The following is a 22,677-nucleotide window of genomic DNA, read 5'->3' on the forward strand; positions in this document are numbered from 1 at the left end:
AGAGACCTATGATCAAATCTCACTAGTACCGAGTTATTGAACTCATTAAAAACAGGTTTACCAATACAATTTTTTTTTACTCTCAACAACATAAGACTTGGTTTTGGACATGGAGTAATAGAGGAACATGGTTTGTTCGATTGATCTCAAATTTTTGGGATAATGTTTCATTATTCTTTGATCAATGAGTCTCGATAATTGTACATTTTAGGCTTTTCACTGAGATTTTAGGTATTGTACGTGATGCATTCCCCTTGCGGCATAAAGTGACCCACGACTTTTATTACTTATTTTTAGAAGTATAGATTTAAATTGTCTAATACATATTATGTCTTTTCGGAACTTATTAATAGTATGCCAAATTTTTAATAAACATTAGAGTGAAAAATAAACACCTGCTCTACGCAAATGAAAAATGATATAAATGTTTGATTTTTCTTCTTAAAATCAATCATATATGATATATTTGATGATTGTTTTTTGTCCATTCAACCTTGTGCGTTCAAAGACACCCCATTATATTTATCATGTTTTCCCTATTAGACTAATGAAAAATGATATAAAGCTTGGTTTTTATTCCTAAAGCCAATCATATTAAAATTAAGGGTAATTGTTTTTAATCTATTAAACCTTTCACCTTACTTCTGTAGAATATATATATAGGGGAGCGGTTTGGCAGCCCTAAAGTTTGCCAAACATTTTTTGTAAATCACTTTTGATGGGGTTAGAAGTTTTGGAATAAGCTGATTTTTTGTGAGGATGATCTCTACGGTGAAGAAATCATCCTCACCAAAAATCAGCTCATTTTGAAACTTCTAACCCTAGTTTACAAGTTGAAGAATCGTGGACCGTCCAATTTTTGTAAATCACTTTTGATGGGGTTAGAAGTTTTGGAATAGGCTGATTTTTGGTGAGGATGATCTCCTCATCATAGAAATCATCCTCACAAAAAATCAGCTTATTCCGAACCTTCTAACCTATGTTTTGAAAAATGTTTGGCAAACTTTAAGGCTGTTGAACCGCCCCTTATATATATATAAGTGAAACTATTTCCTTACTAACATAATAAGATTTTGAGATTTACTGAGGGTCGTTTTGCTCAAATGGGTTATCACGTCAGAAATCCAACACTATAGCCCTTTAATCATTTAAAAGTTCTGATAAACAAAATTCATTTTTTTTTAATTAGATGTAAGGTTTTGAAAATGGACGGCTACAAACTTCCACATAATTGCCAAACATAAAAATTAAATTAAACGACAAAAAATATTATTTTTCAAAATTCATATAATTTTGGTCCTCTACAACCGTGAAGCATTGGATTATGTTTTTGGATGTCAAGAGGTGAGCCCAACGATCCTTAGGGTGTGTTTGATTGCTTGAAAAATTATTTTCCATTGAATTTGAAATCCATGAAAAAATTGAAGTGGAAAATGGGTAGGGTGGAAACATCAAATTCCATTGTTTGATTGCATTTAAAAAATGCCAGGGGAAAAAAAGAAGAAGAGAAAGAGATGGGTTAGGATGAGGGAAGATAAGGAGAAAGAAGAAGAAAAATTAGGAGGATGAGGGTGGCCGTAGATGACATCGATGATGATGATGGTGGCCATTGTGATTGTTTGGAGATGGTGAGGAAGAAGAGGGGAGGACGTGGAGGTGGTGGCGGGGGTGGCAGAGAGAGAGAGAGAGAGAGAGAGAGAGAGAGAGAGAGAGAATGTGACTAGCAATGGTGATGACGATGACAACGGTGAAGTTGATTGTGATTGTAGTAGTAATAATGGAAAAGAAAAAGAAGAAGATATTTTGGAGATAGAAAATTTAGATGAATTTCACTTTCTCACCTATAAGGGGGGAAGTGAAATTCATGATTTGGTGGACATTTTGATTAGGATGGAAAATGAATTTTCATAGACATGTGCAATCAAACATATGAAAAATATTATTTTTCATGTGCAATTAAACATAACCTTAATAAGGTTAGTAAGGTTAGGATGACTGCTTTTTCAATCAAAAGTTCCGTTATCTTCTATTTCAAATATCTTAGGGTGAGAGGTTGGAAATGGCTTGTCTTTGATAGATTTAAGAAGATGGCATATATGTCATTTCATAATAATATTAATAATATATAAAAGACGACTGAATTCAAGGGGCAAGTCATCAGTTAAAAAACATAAAGGGGTACCTAAAGATTTACCAAAAGACAGAGGGGTACGTCTAAATCACCCTATAAACATGAATGCATGACATTCCGTTAGAGTCAACGTCGTTGCCAAACTCCAAAGAGGAGACCCACAAGTTTACAAAAATAACAAGGGATCTTATTAATATACTCTATTATTAAGGGAGGAAACTACAATTATGAATCTTTGTTTATTTATTTCTCTTTCCCATCCGTACTCTGACCACGACCACTAAAGATGCAGTGCACATGCTTCACGTCTTGTCAGTCAGAGGCATCAGTAAATGAACGAGTCAGATTTAGTTAGTACGAATTAATAAACGGTCAAGATTGAAGTTTCCCAAACCTGCAATTTCTCGTCACTTCGTCTCTCTTTTCGTATCGGGTCGGTGTAATAAAAGCTACGCTTACTACTGTGAGAAGTTGCTGCACGAAAGGATAGCGATAGCCATAAAGAAAGCTTTTTTCTCTCTCTCTCTCTCTTCTGTGTCTCTGTTTCTGGTTCGGATTTTGAGATATCTTGCAGACGAAAAGAGGTCGTAAAAGATCTTTCATGGCGATCTTCAAGGACGAGCGGTTTACAGAGCTTGGTTAATGATCTTTCACGCTTTTACGGTTTTGGATTTGGTGAAGAAACGCACGATCTCTGAGCTAAGAAGAACAAGTTCTGTCTTATTTGTTTTTTTGATCGAAATTTCTGGATTTCGTTCTCGAGTTTGAAGGAAGAAGCTTATTCTGCTTGAAATATCGAACTTAAGTTCTTTGAGATCTTGAGTTTGTTGTATTAAAGTTGCTGGAACAGTAGTTTGAAGGTTTTCTTTCCTTTTTTAGGAATATTTTGGTGTAATCTGCTTTCAAGATCATGGATGAGCTTGATCTAGGAGTAGAAGCTGCTCAATCTGTGAGAAATTTCGAACTTGAGTTCTCTGAGATCTTGAGTTTGTTGCATTGAAGTTGTGGAAACAGTAATTTGAAGGTTTTGTTGTTTTTACGGGAAATTTCGGTGTAATTTACTTTCAGGATCATAGATTTGGCTCTGATATCACATGTTTGGATGAAAGCTTGAGAAAAGACGAAGAAACTCAAACTGTGAGAAATTTTGAACTCAAAACTCTCTGAGATCTCGAGTTAGTTGAAGTTTTCGTCCCGTTTTTTGGGAAAAATCGCTGTAATCTGCTTTAAAGATCATAGATTTCGTTCTGGTATGAGAAATGCGGATGCTTGAAAGTTAGAGACGTTGGTGTTGTGTTGTTTAGAGATCTTTTGTAGAAAAAGATAGAGACCTAATTTCATGGCATCTCTTTTGGATGGAAGAACAGAGAGAAATGGGTCAGTGAGCAAGCTTGGAATGAAGTTTTGGGTGTCTTCTTCGAGCAATTTTTGTTGCTAAAGTTAGTGTTTTTGGTAAAAAAAAAATGAAGCTTTCTCCATCTTCAGGGTTGGTTCAGCAGGGTCAAGAAGGTATCTCTTCTTATTCTTCTTCAAAGATTTGTCTTTCGGGGCTAAATATTGTATATTTTGATTCATAGAAATGATTCTGTAATCCTGAGAAGTAAGTCTGTCCCACAATCTAGACACTCGGATGGTTTTTGAGATTCAAAGGACGCCCTTCTCAATCCTTCAGAGAAATCAAGCTAAATTATCTGTTGATTTTGGTATTTTTTGCTCTTTAGGGGAGAAGAGATGTTTGAATTCGGAGCTTTGGCATGCTTGTGCTGGCCCTCTTGTGTCCCTACCGATGGTCGGTAGCCGTGTTGTCTACTTTCCACAGGGCCATAGCGAGCAGGTATATGTGAAGAATCCTGATTTTGTTTTCTTTATTTTTGTGATTAATTGAGCATATTTAAAGTTTTTCTTTGTTTTTGTGATCAATTGAGCATATAGCATATTTAAAGTTAGCCCTTTGTTTGAACCTAGGTTGCCGCATCAACGAACAAAGAAGTCGATGGCCATATCCCAAATTATCCAAATTTGCCTCCACAACTGATCTGCCAACTCCACAATGTTACAATGCATGTAAGTACGAATGTTTGATGAGGTTGCCAACTTAGATAAGTTGGCAAGGTGCGGCTTCTAACCTTGATGAACCCCACCTTCCCAATTGACCAATAACCCCTTTCTTGCCTAGAAAAAAAAGTATGCTTTGTTTTATGATTGTTTCTTCTTTTACTATTAATGTGGAGAAGAGCTTAGAGAGAGAGAGAGAGAGAGTCATTTTTGGTTGTGAAATTTCAGGCAGACGTTGAAACGGATGAAGTGTATGCTCAAATGACTTTGCAGCCATTGACGCCGGTAATCTTGAATTTTTTGTGTTAGTTTGGCTTAAATAATGATTTGATCCTTCGATCCAATTAAAATTGTTAAAGAAACAAAATAATTTTTACTTTGCATCCATTACCACCAGTAGTCTTGATTTTTTTTTTTTTGGTTAGTTTTGCTTAAATTATGATTAGATCCTCTTTTCTGAATAAATTTTTTAAAGTAACAAAATAATTTTGCACTGTGTAGCAAGAGCAAAAAGATACTTATCTCCCTGCTGAGTTGGGTATTCCGAGCAAACAGCCGACTAATTATTTCTGCAAGACTTTAACTGCTAGTGATACTAGTACTCATGGGGGGTTCTCAGTTCCTCGTCGTGCTGCAGAGAAAGTGTTTCCTCCACTGGTAGGTATTTGGTGGGGGAGTTATACTCTGTTGTGTGATGCTCAATTGGATGACATTATCGCCTTTTTTGTTTGTTTGTTGTTCAGGATTTCTCTCAGCAACCCCCAGCTCAGGAACTTATTGCTAGGGATCTTCATGACGTTGAGTGGAAGTTTAGGCATATTTTTCGAGGTAAGGTTAAATGTATGCATTCAATAAGTGTTTAGATTCGTATCACTTGTTTTATTTTCATGAAGTTTTGCATTTTTTTCTTTCAATAGCAATGCAAAGACTAGTTCTACTCAGCCTTAGAGCGGCAACCTTGTGTTTGAATTTGGCCTAAATAGGAATGTTATGACATGTATATCCTCTACGCAGTTTACTAACGTCATGGCATTTTTGTATGGTCAAGTCCTAATGTCTTGCTTTGGGAAAGATGTTTAGGCTAATTTCACAGTAAATATACATATAGTTGTACTGCCATTGTTTTCCATCTTCTACTTCCTTAGTTTCTCTTTGATCGGTTGTTTATTATTCTAATAGGATCATTTAGTTGCTGATCATCTTTTGGTTTAGGCTTCTGTTTCCTTTCCATTGTTTTATCATGGAAGTTAGGTACCACAGGTGCCTTGATATTTGGCAACTTGCACATTGTTTTTGTTTGTTAGGTATGCTCTGGTACACGTAAAGGAAGAATCCTCAAAGCATCCCTTTCTTCAACTGCATGTCGTTGGGTCAGCGTATTTTCATAATTTAGCAATCTGCATTTTATATAGTTTTCGTTTTCTATATATGCATTTATATTGTTAGTGAAAGAAATCTAACTTGAAAAAAAGGAAAAAGGTAGGTAATACAATAAAGAATGCTGTAAAGATTACTTTTTGAAATTAAAGAAAGAAAAGAAATGATGGAAAAAAAAAAAGCTACAGTAGTAAGCAGTGTAAAAAATGAGGCACTATTCTAATGTTCTATGTCTGTGATGGAGACCCCAATGACATCAAAGCTGACACAATAGTTTTTCAACTCCTTAAGGTGTATGACATGCAGAGGTCATCCAGAAATGACACTAATGTAGGTAATCATTACTCAGGCTTTCCTCAATGTTTTGTGTTAGTCACCAAGCAAAAAATTCTCCATACTGATGCAAGATCTTGGATGCATGCTCTTTTCCAATACACCTATGCAAAACCTGATTAGTTCTATTGCCAAAAGTGGCGTGGGCTTATAAAGTTAGGAAGAAAGGTTACAAACTCAAAAGTTGAGTTTTCGTATGAGATTCTCACTTTTTTTTTTGGGATTAACCAAAGGAATTTATTAAAAATAGATTCGGACTACTTGACACATTCTTGAAAAGTAAGGTTTTCAACAAAGCTATGGTAGGATGAGGCGAGATTTGGAGTTACTGTTCGTTAATTGTAAATTGTGCAAACCCTTGATGAGGTTGTTTTGAGTTCATATTTTACTGTCTTTCCCCATCTTTCCTTTCTACTCATCCATCTCAAATCTTTACATTCTATAGATGGAAAGTTACCTCCCCTTGATATAAGCAATAATCCAATTATAAATATCATAGAAAGTTGGGACTTACAAGCCTATCCTTGTTGCAAACACACTATAAGGGGAAACTCAATTCTTTTCGTTAGCAACTGTTTTCAAACTAGTTGCCACTCTAGCGTAAATGTCCATGGGGAAGGCCCTCCCCCACCCCACCAAAATCATCCATCAAATTAACTGTCGGTTTCCTATCTATTTGAAGATCAAACCTGAAATAATTGATTCCAGTTCTAGTCTGTATTGGGTAACCAACAGTTGTATCAAAAGATATAAAATAATAAAAGGGAAGAAGGGCTCATTTGAAAGCAATTTGACATGTTTGGACCCATATTATTATTGTTCTTTTATTTCAAGGATACACCTGTATCTATCCAGTGGAAGGGGAAAAAGTGGTATTCACAGATACCATTGTGAGTTTTCTAAGTCAATGAAGACCATGCGGATATCCTTGTTTCTCTATATTTTTCCACTAATTATCTAAGTAATACTATGGCTACCTTCTGAAGAATGTAGCCAAATTCTTTCTTAGATGTTGCTGTTTCTTGTCTCCATTCCATTCTTCTCTTCCAAAGTTACACTATTGACTAATACGATTTATTCCACAATATTTAATGCAATTTTGTACATCAAATTTTTTTTTGGTACTGCACATGTTGAAATTGCACTGCCCCCCACCATTCATCACACAGGACAGCCCAAGCGGCATCTTCTTACCACGGGCTGGAGTGTCTTTGTCAGTGCCAAGAGACTTGTAGCTGGAGATTCTGTCCTTTTTATCTGGTATGCATTATCTTTAACTTTTGTCCCATATAAAATTTCAACTGAGTTCACACCCATATATATGCTATTAAATGCGCATTCTTTTGTTTGTTTATCATTAGGAATGAAAAAAATCAGTTACTATTGGGGATTCGCCGTGCAAATCGACCGCAAACCGTTATGCCTTCATCTGTTTTATCAAGTGATAGTATGCATATAGGACTTCTTGCTGCCGCAGCTCACGCTGCTGCTACTAATAGCCGTTTCACAATATTTTATAATCCAAGGTACAAAGCAAAATCCTAATTTCTTCTTTACATGGCCATGATATTTTCTCTTCTACCAATGCATTTATTTTGTAATTTTGCAGAGCTAGTCCATCTGAGTTTGTCATACCCCTTTCGAAGTATGCGAAAGCTGTATTTCACACTCGTGTATCTGTTGGGATGCGTTTCCGGATGCTCTTTGAGACTGAAGAATCAAGTGTCCGTAGGTATTTTAGTAGTATAACCATATAGTTTAGTAGTATAACAGTAGATTTATCACCTTAATACCCTCTTGAATTCTTTGTGAACTGCACGGGAACTTGAGAAGTTGATATAAAGTTTATGCATGTATCGGTAAACCAACTAACTTCTTGTGTTCTGTTGGGGCTTAAACTTGTCTCAGGTTTGTCGATAAACTGTTTTTTTAATGGTTATTTTATTGTTAATCTGAAAAAAGGTTCTATTATCCAGGTACATGGGTACGATAACTGGCATAAGTGATCTTGATCCTGTTCGTTGGCCAAATTCTCATTGGCGCTCTGTCAAGGTAGATTTGCTTGTATTTGGATTTACGAAAAAATAAAGAGAGCCGCTATTGGCACCCCAACTTTTATTTATCACACTCCAATTTCTTAAATTATTGATCATGCCCCAATTAAAGATAAAAACACTATGTGCAAACATTATCAAGGTTTTGTTCAGATTATAATCTCAACATTACAAAACATAATAACACTCGTTCAAACAATTTCAGTAGTTGTTTACAATTATGATTAGGCGCATATAAAATCCTAAACCCAAAAATTATAAATCTAGCAAAAAAACAGAGAGAGCTTCTATTGGCACCCCAACTTTTACTTATTTTCAACCATCCACTAATTTTCTTTATTTTGGGGTGTGATAAGTAAAAGTTGGGGTGCCAATAGCAGCTCTCAAAATAAAATACTTATGTTGTTCTTGATGAGCTCACATACCTATGTTACTGTGTTTGTGTTTCTTATCTATGATTATACATTTGGGTTGGGGGGGGGGGGGGTGGGGTGAGCAATGAATATAGATGAGGTTGTGGGAGTTTTCTTTGGTTGAAGATTCATACCCTTATAAGATGCGGTTTTCTTGCCTTGTGAACTGCTGATGCGGAAAATCTGGATCATCCGTCTGATAGATGGTCATCTGGAACCCTGTGTTGTCCATGTTAACAAGTGCGTTTATGCATCCGCATCCTACCATGTATTATAATTTATCCCCACGAATGACGTCCCTTGACTTTTTTTATTTTTTATTTTTATTTATAAGAAAGCTTCTCTCTTTCCCATTGCCAATCATTATGTTCAATGTAGATGAACAAATTTCTATTTTTTGGTTTGTGATGTGTAAAATTGTTTTTTTGATGCTAAGATTTTACAGTTAAATGAGAACTAGATCTATTGCTTATTTTTTGGCTCCAGGGTTTTCTATTGTGGGCTAGATTTTTATGGGGTTGTTTGGTTGCAGTGATAACCATTGGGTTTTGTTTATTTATTATTAAATGATTTTAAAGTATATCAACTTCTTAAACTAGCAGGAGGGGCATGTGACACATGTAATACTCGAGTAATGGCATAACCTTTCTGAGAAATGCTAAGTGGGTAGTTTCAAAAGAATATATTTCATTCTTTCTACTAACTTGTTAGAAATAATAAATCAGGTAAGGTAATCATGAATTTTAAATTAAAATAAGTATAAGATTTATAAGTAGTAGTTGTTGTTCCCATGTCCTAGGTTCAAACCCCCTTGAACCCAAGCTAACCAATATAAACTTGTACTTATCAAAAGATTTATAATTAGTATTTAATACTGGATGTCAGGGGAAAGATCCCGGTAAGAGGTTTCCAGCGCATCTTTTGCTGCAAACTGAATTTTGGACTAGAACTTATGAGAACTTTTAAAAGATATGAGAACAATTTCTTAAATACTGTCAATCCAATTTTTAAAAGGGAAAAGATATAGGAAGCACCAAACATGTCTCTTTTGAATAGTTCTTTGGGAATACTAGAAGACTACTTTACCATAAGGGCCTTAATTGATCGATAAAGCATGGTTTAAAATAATGTTACTGTGTGGTGCAACATCCAGTGGTAATTACCGTTATTTATATTATAACATTGGTTGGTCTCCTCCGCATATTATATTAAATTGTGAAAAAAATGTGTTTTAATATGAAATTTTTAGTTGACTTCAAAATTTGATCTTAAATAATGGTAAATAACAGCAGTCCTTGTTAATTTTGGAAATTGATCTTCCCAAAAGCAAAATCTCAAATAACACAGTTCCTTAACACCATAAATAAATAACTGCGTTCACGAACAGAAAAATGGCTCAGTAACGGAGTGCCATTCTTTTATGAAGAAATGGAATGGGTTAGTAATAGAGTGCCATTTTTTAAAGATGAAATGGAATGGGTTGTGGGAAGTACTGTTACATCGACCACTATTTACTGTTGCATAATATTATTTTAAAGTTTAAACCATGGTTTGAAGTGATTGAAGATTGCTGTATGTACAAATAAATTACAATTGATTAAGCCTTTTTTATGTAAATGTAGGTTGGCTGGGATGAGTCGACAGCAGGTGAGAGACAGCCAAGAGTTTCCCTGTGGGAAATTGAGCCTTTAACAACCTTTCCCATGTACCCATCATTGTTTCCACTAAGGCTGAAACGACCATGGCATCCTGGAGTATCTTCTCTTTATGGTATGCCTTTCAATTTATTTATTTTTTACCAGTGATATGATGACTAATTTTTCTTCTAGCCACGTTACTCGTACTTTCATTTTCTATGGATTCCTGTAGTTAGTCATCAATGTCATGATCTATATAGGGATGAAATCATGATATGTCTCAATTTTCTGTGTTTGATCTACTTAAATTAGTTAACTTGTTGTAAGTTTAACTAATAGCGAGGCAGCTCAACTGCTATCTCTGGACTCTCATAAGAGGGTTGGTCATATACCCATTCATTAGATTTATTAGCTTTTCCATTTACTTGTGTGAGAAATTTTAAGTTGAAGTCTGAACTTGAAGGCTAGTGGATGTTTTCTTGTGCTACATTAACTCGTTGTAAAAGCATATTTTTTCCTATTGAAATATTACTGCAAAACTGAGCTGCTGAAGAAGATGTTTAAGCTTCACACATTGGTGGCATCGCCTCACACTGGATTGACTAGGTGTAATTGAGTATGGTAGTTTAGTCATGTCACGAGGGATGAGTACGTGACAGCTGCGATAAAATATCGTAATCAAGAATTCTTCTCTCTCAAATTATCTAATGAATAAACTGGTTGCATATTTTCATTCTATTTTCGTGGGAGAGAGAATTGCTTCATGTTCATTTTCAACACAATATCATGCTTTCATCATCTATTAATGTTTTTCTATCTTGTTACAGATAATAAAGATGATGCTGCTAATGGTCTCATGTGGCTGAGAGGTGATACTGGAGATCGAGGCCTTCAATCTCTGAATTTTCAAGCACTTGGTGTGAATCCCTGGATGCAGCAAAGACTTGATCCATCGTTACTAGGAAGCGAACATGATCAACAATATCATGCCATCGCCGCAGCTGCTTTGCAAGATATACGAAGTGGAGATCCTCTGAAACAACAACTTCTGCAATTCCAGCAGCCTTTCCAATACCTTCAACAGTCATGCAGACCTAACCCACTTTTGCAGCAGCAGCAGCAACAAATTATTCAACAAACGCTTCCTCAGCAGATTCTGCATGAACAGACGCAGAATATATCAGAGAACCAACCACTTCACCTTCTACAGCAGCAATTACAGCAGCCCCTTAATGGCCAGCTGAAGCAGCAGCCACAACAGCAACAAAGTTATCAAGATGCATTTCAGATTCCAAACAATCACTTCCAGCCGCAGCCATCGCCCTTACCCATTCAAAAACCAGACTTTACAGATTCAGATATGACATTCTCAGCATCCCTAAGTCCTTCCAATATACAGAATATGTTGGGTTCACTGTGTCCTGAAGGGAGTGGCAATCTTCTCAACTATTCCAGATTCAATCAGTCCTTGTTGAGTGAGCAGCAGCAGCAGCAGCAGCAGCAGCAACAGCAACAGCAACAGCAACAATGGGTACCAAAATTTTCTTATTCACAAGCTAATACTTTTGGTAGCTCGGTATCTCTCCCACCTTTCCCTGGGAAAGATGGTGCAATGGAGCAGGACAATTGTAGCGGAGATGCCCAGACTCATACCCTTTTCGGTGTTAACATCGACTCTTCCCCTCTCCTACTTCCTAGTGGTGTTCCTGGTTTGGGTACGTCTTCGGTTGGTGCAGATGTGTCCACAATGCCGTTTGGGACTACTGGGTTTCAGAGTTCTCTGTATGGTTGCATGGACGAGTCATCTGATTCATTGCATGGTGCAGGGCAAGTTGACCCTCCGACACGAACATTTGTGAAGGTGAGAGCTTAAAATAAGGACCTTCGTTAATTTTCTAGTTTACAATTGGTGTTGCTTTTTAAATTTTGTGCAGGTTTACAAATCAGGGTCGGTTGGGAGGTCACTGGACATTGGCCGGTTCAGCAGTTATCACGAGCTGAGAGAGGAACTTGGACGAATGTTCGGGATTGAGGTGCAGTTGGATGGCCCTCTGAGATCAGGCTGGCAGCTTGTATTTGTTGACAGGGAGAACGATGTGCTTCTCCTTGGAGACGACCCTTGGGAGTAAGTACTGCCTCCACTTTATACCATTCCCAAGTGGTATTCCATATGTTTAGAGTTACTATTGGCACCCCATCTTTTACTTATCACACTCCAATTCCGTAAATTATTTATCACACCCCAATTAAAGATTAAAACACTCTTCAAACAGTATAAAAGTTTGCCTATAATTATAATCTCAACGTTACAAAACATTGTAACATTCGTTCAAACAATTTCAGTAATTGTTTACAATTATGATAAGGCTCATATAAAATTTGAAACCCAAAAGACAGAAATCTAGCGAAAAAACAAGAGAAAGCTTCTATTCTCACCCAACTTTTATTTATTCTCAACCATTTACTTATTTTTTAATTTTTAATTGGGGTGTAATAAGTTAAAGTTGGGGTGCCAATAGCATCTCTCTCTCTCTCTCTCTCTCTCTCTTGCGAATGATTACGGAATACTACTCTTTTGAGTAGATATGATTCTATGTCATGCTGATATACTTGGTCACTTTTACAGTGCGTTTGTGAATAATGTTTGGTATATCAAGATACTTTCCCCCGAGGATGTGCATAAACTCGGGAAGCAAGGGGTCGACTCCTATGGCCAAAATGGAGGTCAAAGATTGAGCAGTAGCTGCGATTCTCGAAACCTTGCGTCTGGGATGCCCTCTGTTGATTCCCTTGAATATTGACAATCATATAAAAGGTATGTGATAAATACGCTTACTCACAAATAGATCACAACCTTGCGTAATTTCTTTGTAGATCTTTTTCTTTTTTGATGTCTTTTTTGTGTTGCTCTCATTTCTATTTCTACCCTGAGATCTTAGAAATCTCTTTCCCTATGAAACTTATGGCAGCTGAGTTTGTGGGACCACAGGGGCTCCACCTGTTGATACACCTTACTCTTTTCATGTAGTGAGTTTCAGCCGCATTGCTGTTGGCGATGGGAAAAATTTAGGTCTGTCTTTCACCAAGGAGTGGTCTTTACGGTTTCAATGCACAACGATTTCTGTCATGTGGAGTTACTTGTCAGACTCCTAACCATATCCGGTAGAGTATGACTACACCTTTCTGCTACTCTATTCCATTGTGGCATATCCGCAATTTGTATTGCACTAATACCACATATTTCTAGGAGTTTGGTCGAACAAGTCCTGACTCTTGTCAAACCGTCATCTGTATATGATAAAACACAACGGTGAACCCCACTCCCCTTATCTCCTATGTAAAGAGGGCTGGGATCTAATCTCTCTACAAATCTCGAGGACAACTTTTATTTTATTTTCTTTACTCTTCTATTACTTTTCAAGAATACCCTTCTAACTTTATTACCTTTTCTCTTTTACCCCTTTTCAAGTACACCCATCCAATTTTATTATATTTCCTCTTCTCCACTCCTTTTCAATAATACCCCTCTAATTTTAATGTCTTTCCTCTTCTCCTCGCGTTTCAATAATGCCCCTTGAACTTTATAGTTTTTGCTCTTTTACCCCCTTAACCCCAAAGAGGATACCTGTGCCGCAACTCTGGTCTATCATAATACTCATCAACCCTGGCTGATATTATGACTTCTATCTTTTTATTTAGTTCAACCTAATAGATGTATATCTCAAGAGCATTCAGGACCTGGGATTTTTCACGCAACAAGTAGATGTCTCCATGTCATGGGTTCCCAAATATCCATGTAAATTATCTCAAGAAGTCCATTACTTGTGGAACCTTTCTTAGCATGTTTGATTTGTTACCTCCTTAATTCAATCTACATTTACATCAAGGACCTTTTCTTTTACCACTCTATTCTTTTGTTTTGTGTTTTTTTTTTTTTTTGGGCGATATGGCCAATCGTCTATCACAAATAGAGGAATTTTCAGTCATTCTAAATTGGTTTTATGTTGATTTCCCTTGAGAATGGCGCCGTTACTTTGGTTTGGACTCCCATCTTATAAGGAATCCATGCATCAAATGTGTAACATGGATAGTGGTAGCCGAATCGATCCACCTATAGTATTAGAGGGAGCTTCAACAAGATTTGATTCAGTACATATGACTGTATGAGAGGTAATTGCACCTTTCTTCTGAAACTTGCCCTGTGTTTGGGATGGTCTTTCTAAAGGCGCCCATTCTTTCAATTGGAAGAAACACCTAAAGTTGTCACCATCTTTTTATTGAGTCTGAAAGCTACTAGCTGATCCATGTCTTTACCTTTTTAGGTTTTCTTTGGCTTTCTTCATTTACATTATGGATTGAATGTTGTCTTCCTGCTTAAGCCTTGCGTATTCTTGCACATAAATATTTGCTAGTTTATTCACATTCCATTTATTTTTACTACTATCGTAGTAAATTTGGAATGGACCAAATTGAGCAAGATAATTCAAAATAAATTGCATGAGGAAAATTTCATATCAAGGATGTAATCTTGCACTCCTTGATACCCGTCATACTACACGATGGTAGTAAATTGGGATATTCGTTAGCTTGCTAACCACTCATCAGCAAAACAAAAACAATCTTAAATTTTTGAAATATTTGTTTGCATTTATGGTTTGGGGAAGTGATGATTTAATGTTATTTGTTATTGATACACATCAAAATTAGTCTCATTTGATTCGATCTTTCCTATGCATAATATTTGGCCTCATCTTTTGCATTGGTAGAATCTGTGAGCTCTTTAGACTTCTTAAACTGGAATGCTAGATCCCAAATCCATTACTCCAAGGGTTAATAGGATCTGTTCATTCCAGGTTGAAAACTTCGATCCATTAAGGATTGGAATACATGCGTATGTGAATATAGAATGAAAAGAATAAAACATGTAACAAAATTGTATGCCCGCTAATTAACGCTCAACGAAAAATATAGAACAATAATACTAGCATATTTTGACGATGAATCATCAGAATCATCACAATATCTTCTTTGGGTTGAGAGTATGATTTTATAAGTTGTTCGCTCAATGGATGAGCTATCTCATCTGATTTCCTTAATGTTTTATTTTTTATTTTTGTTCTTTTGGGAGTTTCTTGAAAGATATTTGCTTCATTAATGACAATATCAATCCCAAAGGGTTACATAGTTTATAGTGAAACATGAGAGTTGAATTAAATTGGTAGTTTCCTTGATGGGTTTCGAAGTTCGAATTGGAAAAAAACTCTTGGACCTCTCTCCATCTATAACTAGGGATGTAATCCCATCAATGGTGACACACAACCCATAACCACCCCCTTAGGGTATGTTTGGATTGAGAGAAGTGGAGAGAAGAGAAACTCATTAAGAGAAGAGTAGAGAAGAGAAACTCAATTTCTGTCCACCATGTTTGGATTGACAGGAGAGAACTTGGGACAACTTTGGAATTTTAAAATTTCTTTAAAAAGAGATCTATGGGAAGGGTTGGAATTATAAAATATTTTAAAGGGTTTTTCTCCATTTCTCTGCACTTTTGGAGAGAGAAAACTCATTTGTTTTCTCTCTTCTCTCCAATTCTTTTCACTTCTCTTTCCACTTAACTATCCAAACAAGAGAAATCGAGAAAAACTCGTTTATTTTCTCTTCTCTCCATTTCCCTCAATCCAAACACAGCATTAAGGAAGAGTGGTGAGAACAGAGTCGAGAAAGACCATTTTGATTGTGTTAAGAGGATTGGAAAATGTTTTGCATTTTGTAGTTAGACATCAACCTTCATCTTCTGTTTTTCTAACGTTGCAAGATAAGTATATTTTTGTTTCAGTTTGATGTGATAATCGCATGCATATAAAATATGAATCCTTGATCATCAACCTCTAGTATTTTTTTATTGTTTTCTGCTTCCTCCACTGATTTTGTAGGATCCTCAAAACTTGAAGTACTTAAAAATGCTCGTAAGTATTGGCAATGCTATTTTGACATGCTGAAAATGTTGACATACATCTTCATATTACCCTTTTATCACGTATTTATGGAAAATTTTGGCTTATGTACAAATATATTGTAAAATAAAATATGTATATTTTTTTTGATAGATTATGTTGATAGTTCACATTCCAAGATATTAGGAACTTCTGGAATTTTATAACCCATATATTGAATGATGGATTGTAGGTAATGCTTGTAGGTTTTAAGTTTACTTCTATTATTGTTTTCTTAACTTGGTTAGTGGGCCGACACTATATTTTCCAAAATTTTACTGGCACCTTTGTTATACTCAATTCTATTAAGGTTTCTTAAAGCACACAACATGATTTTTAATAAGCCCTATTCTTACATTCTTTTCATCATATTCATGTTTATCAGCTTATGAAATTATATTATTTCTACTTGTAAAAAAAAAAATATTGTATTATTTCTATGTTGCATATATGCATGTGCTTAGTTACTCTTATAACTAAAACTGAAACTGAAACTAATAGTAAAACTGCACAGAGTGTCCTGTATCACATCTGTTTGGTGTTTGGACACCTTTTTCTTTTGACACTGATCACATCTGTTTCCTGTGTCTCATAAGTAAGTTAGGTTGGATGTCATGTTCACTGTTTTGTCAAGTAGATCATTATCAAGTGCAATTCAAATGGTATTGGAAACCACATTTTAAGGGTCGATAAACTTTGCAAAGATGACCATTGTAAGTTCAGATAAATATTAAATAATATCCAAGTAACTCAAAAATATAATTTCTAAATCACCCTAATCCATCACATAATAAGTAGAGTTATGTACATGGTTGAAAATAATAAGAAAAAATATATCTTGCAGTTCCCTTGTGTAACATAAAGTTTGTAATCTTAATTAACAATTATACAAAGATAATTCGTTTTACGGAAATATGTGTATTAGGTGAAGAAACAAATGGGATTAGGAAGTTTTTTTTACATTAGTGTTTTGATCTGTGTGTGGTCTGGCATATATATATTCAATGAGATCTGTTTTGAACATGCAGGTTCTCTCTCCAATGGCTTGGAATCCAGATTCTCCTAGACTCATGCACACGCATACGCTGCATCTTTCCTATTATCATCTCTACTGTATTAAGTTTGGGATTACAGACTATGAAGTTAGGACCCATGGTTTCTTCTGTAATTTTTAATCACATGAAAACTATACCTGCTTAACTCTTTTTTTGTTTTTTGTTTTTGTTTCTTTAGATGAACTGCAGTTTTTCTTAGATCGTTGGAATTTAGGTACTTGTCGATGCTAGGTTTGATAATTCTTGCTTATATGCAACATTTCCATATTCTAGACATTCTATACGAAATACTTAGCATTGCTATTTAATACAAACCCAACCATTACTCTAAAAGCATCGAAATGTTGATATTGTGGATAGTTGAAACATTCTTATCTCTTTGGTTCAAATCCCATCGACCCCCTTCGCCTCTGCTGATCACTAACCCGCTTGATTCTCTAGCCCGAAAAAAAATCTGTTCATTTGATTGTGATTCTCGAGTTGAGCTTTATGTTTTTAGGGAAAATCAAGTTAGAGGTGCATCTAAAATTTTCCAGAAAATATGTTGCATTTAGAGGATATAAGTTCTTTATGTATTTTCTTGAAATCTACAGAAAAAATTCTGTGAACTGCAACAATTAGGTTGACAAATCTGATTTCTTGAAATCTATAGAACTCTCAAATTGGTTTTGCTTTAATGGGAGCTAAGAACATTAAATACATGTTTTGGTAGTCTTGCACGGCTAAAAACAGAACAAATGCACAGCTTCGAAGGGGTAATGGGGTATGAGCCTAGGTTGGTTTATGGTTTGTATAATTTGGTGTGGTGTGCAATGGCTACTTGTGTTCAATTTCTGGGGAATTTTTTTTTTCAGAAAATTGGTTTCTCTTGGAGTAATGAAATGGTTAAAACAATTTTCGTCTTTAACTTCAATATTTCTTGTAATTGGATCTATAATTACCTGTTGGAGCATGTTCAAAACATCTAACACCTATATTTTGAGAGTCTACTACCACACCAACTTTTACTATGAGCATTCCAATTAATATAATATCAAAAATGAATATTTGGGGTTTGGTCTTAGTAAAAGTTGAAGCTCTCTTTCTTTTTAATGCATTTATTTCTAATTTTTTCACTCATACACAAGTATACCGCTCTTGGCTGTAATATAAATATTTGATCTTTGTAAATTCCCTAATCTCCTATAGTAAATTAACAAGTCCTTCAATTCGTCTATTGGCTCGACTAGGAATATGTCTTAGATCGTATATGATCCAGAGAATCAATATTTTTGGATTTCTCCTTTTCAAATCGAATTCCATGAAAATATTTGTAGAATATGATATATATTATGGGAGCGGTTCAACAGCCTAAAGTTTATCAATCATTGTGCCAAACATTTTTCAAAACATGGGTTAGAAGTTTCGGAATTAACTGATTTTTGGTGAGGATGATCTCTTGATCTCTAAGATGAGGAGATCATCTTCAGCAAAAATCAGTTTATTCCAAAACTTCTAACCGCATCAAAAGTAATTTACAAAAATTGGACGGTCCACAATTCTTCAATTTGTAAATTAGGGTTACAAATTTCAAAATGAGCTGATTTTTGGAGAGAATGATCTTTTTACTATAGAGATCATCCCCACAAAAAATCAGCTCATTCCAAAGTTTCTAACCCATGTTTTGAAAAATGTTTGGCAAACTTTAGGGCTGCTGAACCACTCCCATATATTATATATCTAAATAAATATATATACAATCTAAATGTACATAATTTATGTCTTCGAAAACATTATCTAATCGAGACATGGTTGATCCAAAATCAACCTAGAAAGTTATAAAATCAGAAGTTATTAATCTAATTGGGTACTTATTGGTGTTATTTCTGTGTTGTAAGCTTACAAAAGATAGACAAAAGAAAAAGGAGATGAAATAATAACAAAAAAATAAATGAATTATAAATATCGATTGGATGTAATTCCGAATTTGAACAGAGCGAGACTTGTTTTGGACACAATAACGTTAAGATAAATTTCGCTTCTACAAGGTGCTAGCAATCTCTCAGGATATAATGCTCTACACGTGTAAAAAAAGAAAAAAACACTCCAGGTGTACATGTCCAAGTGAACTCGTACTGTGGTTGGACTCCCAAGGACACATGAGAAATCTCAAGAAAAATTATAGATACAATGGAATAAAAGTTGAAAATTCGATGATGCAAATTGGGGAATGTGGGAACCAAAAATATTTCCTCCCAAGAATTAGCAAAGTTACCAAATCTAAGTAATCAAATATTAATAAATCAAATCCCCCTTGAAGGATCTGATCCAAAATATGCAAGTAGAGGTTCAGCCAATATTAGTCGAACCCCTTATGTGGCGCAACACCCAAGAGGTTTGGTCTCTTTATTCCGCCCTTTGTGATGAGGGAATGTCAAGAGGTTTGGAGTAGTCCGTCCCTCCTAATCACATAACAACTAGAGGCCTAGTCCCTAGACTGACCTCCATAATGATAAACTCAAAGGGGTTCGGCCTATGGTCCAACCCCTCATAATGATAAACTCTAAGAGGTTTGGTCCATAATCCGACCCCCTTAATTTTAAACTTTACGAGGTTCAACCACTTAGTCCGACCTTCCTTTTTTATTATGAATGCTAATAGGTTTGGCCTCTTTAGGTTCAACCCCTTTAACAATTGCGTGAGCAAGGTAACTGAGTAACAAAGGCGTTATCCAAAATTATTCAAATAGTATATGATGCTCGAAAGAGTTACAATTTCATAACATCATTGAGTTAATTCAAAAATTAAATAGTCACCGAGTTAGATTAATTACACATTCAAGATCACTTCTCATGTTAGTTACAAGAATTAAGAGGAGTGAGTCTTCAATGCCATCAAAATATCATGGACTTTTATTATCATAAATCCTAGACAAGATGGGTGGGTGGTTACAATTGAATTACTACAATCATTAAAGAACCCATTCTATAAATAGAGAAGACTCTCTCATTCAAATTCAAGGCACAAGCCACAAGCCACACATAAATATTTATATTTCATCATTTTTTTTTAGCTTTGCAATTTTTACTAAGTTCTAACTTGATCGTAAGATGCTCCTTGTTGGCACCACATCCGTGTCTTTTCAAATTAAGGCAGAAGAAAAATACGATCGGAAACTTTGAAGTTTCATCGGAGAAAACAACCATAATTTAGAAGTTTTACCAGAGAAGAAAATCAGAGTTAAGCATTTATTGTAACATGTATCTTGAGGAATAGGAGATTCGAAAAATCCCCCACAAGGAACATATGAGAATTTATAGAGTTAGAAGTGTCTCAGTGGACATCCATGTCTATAGAAAATGCCTTTTTGTTGTAATTCTTCAAACAAACACTTTTTTTTGTGAGAGTGTCTCTTTAGAACAATCACCATGTGTGTCTCTTAAAACATTCACGATTCATGACTTCCTTGTGTGCGATGAGAATTTATAAAGTTAGAAGCGTCGCCGTGGACATCCATGTCTGTAGAAAATGCCTTTTGGTTGTAATTCTAACAAACACTATTTTTGTGAGAGCGTCCCTTTTAGAACAATCACTATGTGTGTCTCTTAAAACATTCACGATTCATGATTTCCTTGCTTGCGATATGCTCCTAGTTAATTGATTTTTGGAGCATAGGGTCCAGATCCTTCTAGAGCCCATGGGCCCTCATACGTGCATAGGCTTACCCACATACATTACACAATGTGAGATTTTATATAAGATTTTCATTATTTCTTTGTTTCTATCCAATGTGGGACTAAAAACATTTACAACACCACTTCCATTCAACATTGGGGATAAATCCCATATTTTTCTAACAATTGGAACCCCAATCCATAAGAATAAATTAGGTTTTAGGTTTGATCTAATCCATAGACAGTTGGGCCATTTTGGGCATCCTTATTTACTTATTTCACATTTATTATAACAAAATTCAAGGATATAATAACAAATATGAATAAACATTTAAAGAATTGGCCTTATTCTAAGATATGCAATTCATATATTTTTACAAAAATTAATAAGTCCAAGATATATTTTAGATATTTTTCATATGCTTGTATTATGGATTTCACAATGATGTATTTTCGATAATTGTAGTAATATTCAACAATCTATACAATAAAACACAACAATTGTCATTAGTTATTGTGGAGGGATAAAATTCTCTCCCATCTGGACCATTCATGTCACATCAATCAATGAAAATCTCGAGATGGACACGAGACATTATTTTAAAGAAACTCTATTTAATTAGGAAAGAATCCTAATTTGAGAGAATTATTGCCCTTTAGATAATTACAATTAATATATTTGGATAAAGATAAATATGATAATTGTAATTTAATTAGAATTAGATTTCCCTTTAATAGGTTATTAAAGGCTATTATAAATGGAGGAAAAAAAGAAGAGTAAAAGAGGGCCTCGGGGAGAGGACTGAATACGACCATATTATAAGCCCGTGGATATAGGCATATTTACCGAATCATATAAAAAATCTTTTATTTTTTTTATCTTTTATATGTTTTTATATTATTTGTATGGTTTAGGTGTGAGATCTTGATATGGATTGAGATTTCGAGATGGATGCAAAAAAAAAAAAAAAAAAAAAAAAAAAATCTACAAGTACCAAAAAACAAAAAAATAAAATAAAAGAAGAAACAAAAAAAATGAAGAAGAATAAGATATGCAGTGCAAAATAAAAGAGAGTTGCTATTGACACTCCAAAATTTACTTATTACACTGCAATTTCCTAAATTATTTATCACACCCTAATTAACGATTAAGACATACCATTCAAACATTACAAAAGTTTGGTTTAAGTTATTAATTCAACATTACAAAGCATTATAACATATTCAAACAACTTCATTACATTAGGATTAGGCTCATATAAAATCCTAAATCTAACAAATAAAAATCTATGTGTGTGTGTGTGAGAGAGAGAGAGAGAGGCAACTTGTATTGGCACCTTAAATTTTACTTTTTCTTGACCATTTACCATTGGGTCACGTTCCATGTACACTTATCTCTACTCATATCTTCACAACTGAGCTCAATCATTAGATCGTGCTTAATCTAACGATTGAAATCAGTTTTTCGTTTAAGTTATAAATTTATATGCTTTTTTATTCCGTCCTCCTTTAAAAAGAGTCTGTTTAGTTTCACATCCCTCAATCACTTAACAAAACGGAGAGACTTTGTCTCTAACAAAAAAAGAAAAAACCTAAAATGTTGATTCATATCGAAGTAATCCTCTTGGCCTCTCCCCTCTTAGCTCAATCCTCTCTCCCGTCGTTAATGGTGCATTGAAATTTTTGGAGAAGATGGCGATGAACATCGAATTTGAAAGTTTTTCAAGATTTGATTTTAAGATTCCCGCCCCCCTCTGTCTATTGATTCCTTCTCTTTTTTGTATATGGCTAGAGCTTCAAAGCGTCTAGGATTTTTAGAGGCTTGATAGAGTCTGCCATTAATATGTATACTTGAGAAATCAGATTTGAACCGTCATTAATGGTGGACTAAACCCGTGTATGGAATGGGTTTTATTTTCTTTTTCTTTTTCAAAGTGAACCTGTAATGCGCAAAGAAACGAAATTGAGAGAAGAGG

At 35.0% G+C, this 22,677-nt stretch overlaps 1 protein-coding gene across 3 annotated transcripts; it reads left to right on the top strand.

Moving 5' to 3' along the window:
• The first annotated feature begins 2,590 nt into the window (after positions 1 to 2,590).
• On the top strand, positions 2,591 to 17,244 carry ARF8 (auxin response factor 8). Of its 3 annotated transcripts, XR_015179676.1 has the most exons (17): positions 2,591 to 3,640; positions 3,853 to 3,965; positions 4,097 to 4,195; positions 4,415 to 4,471; positions 4,688 to 4,843; positions 4,930 to 5,014; positions 7,066 to 7,156; positions 7,258 to 7,422; positions 7,506 to 7,628; positions 7,873 to 7,948; positions 9,986 to 10,133; positions 10,828 to 11,861; positions 11,935 to 12,125; positions 12,627 to 12,815; positions 13,029 to 13,162; positions 15,934 to 15,966; positions 17,022 to 17,244. XR_015179676.1 is itself a non-coding variant. In XM_086447010.1 (15 exons), the coding sequence occupies exons 1-14, from the start codon at positions 3,595 to 3,597 to the stop codon at positions 12,799 to 12,801; spliced, it is 2,559 nt and encodes an 852-aa protein (XP_086303136.1). In that variant the 5' UTR covers positions 2,592 to 3,594; the 3' UTR covers positions 12,802 to 12,815; positions 17,022 to 17,244. The 3 variants fall into 3 exon arrangements, 1 of the variants encoding a protein (XP_086303136.1); XR_015179677.1 differs by lacking the exon at positions 15,934 to 15,966; XM_086447010.1 differs by lacking the exons at positions 13,029 to 13,162; positions 15,934 to 15,966 and having other exon boundaries at positions 2,592 to 3,640.
• The last annotated feature ends 5,433 nt before the right edge of the window (positions 17,245 to 22,677 follow it).

This window comes from Akebia trifoliata, chromosome 7 (assembly GCF_017979445.1).
Source record: "Akebia trifoliata isolate Shusen 1 chromosome 7, ASM1797944v1, whole genome shotgun sequence".
In the NCBI taxonomy this organism is placed as follows: Eukaryota; Viridiplantae; Streptophyta; class Magnoliopsida; order Ranunculales; family Lardizabalaceae; genus Akebia; species Akebia trifoliata.

Bases quoted from the DNA above. Each gene is read 5' to 3' on its own strand.
- ARF8 (XM_086447010.1), top strand. From the start codon at position 3,595: ATGAAGCTTTCTCCATCTTCAGGGTTGGTTCAGCAGGGTCAAGAAG. The intron at 7,423-7,505 runs GTACAAAGCAAA...GTAATTTTGCAG, and splicing joins ACAATATTTTATAATCCAAG to AGCTAGTCCATCTGAGTTTG. The intron at 7,629-7,872 runs GTATTTTAGTAG...TCTATTATCCAG, and splicing joins GAAGAATCAAGTGTCCGTAG to GTACATGGGTACGATAACTG.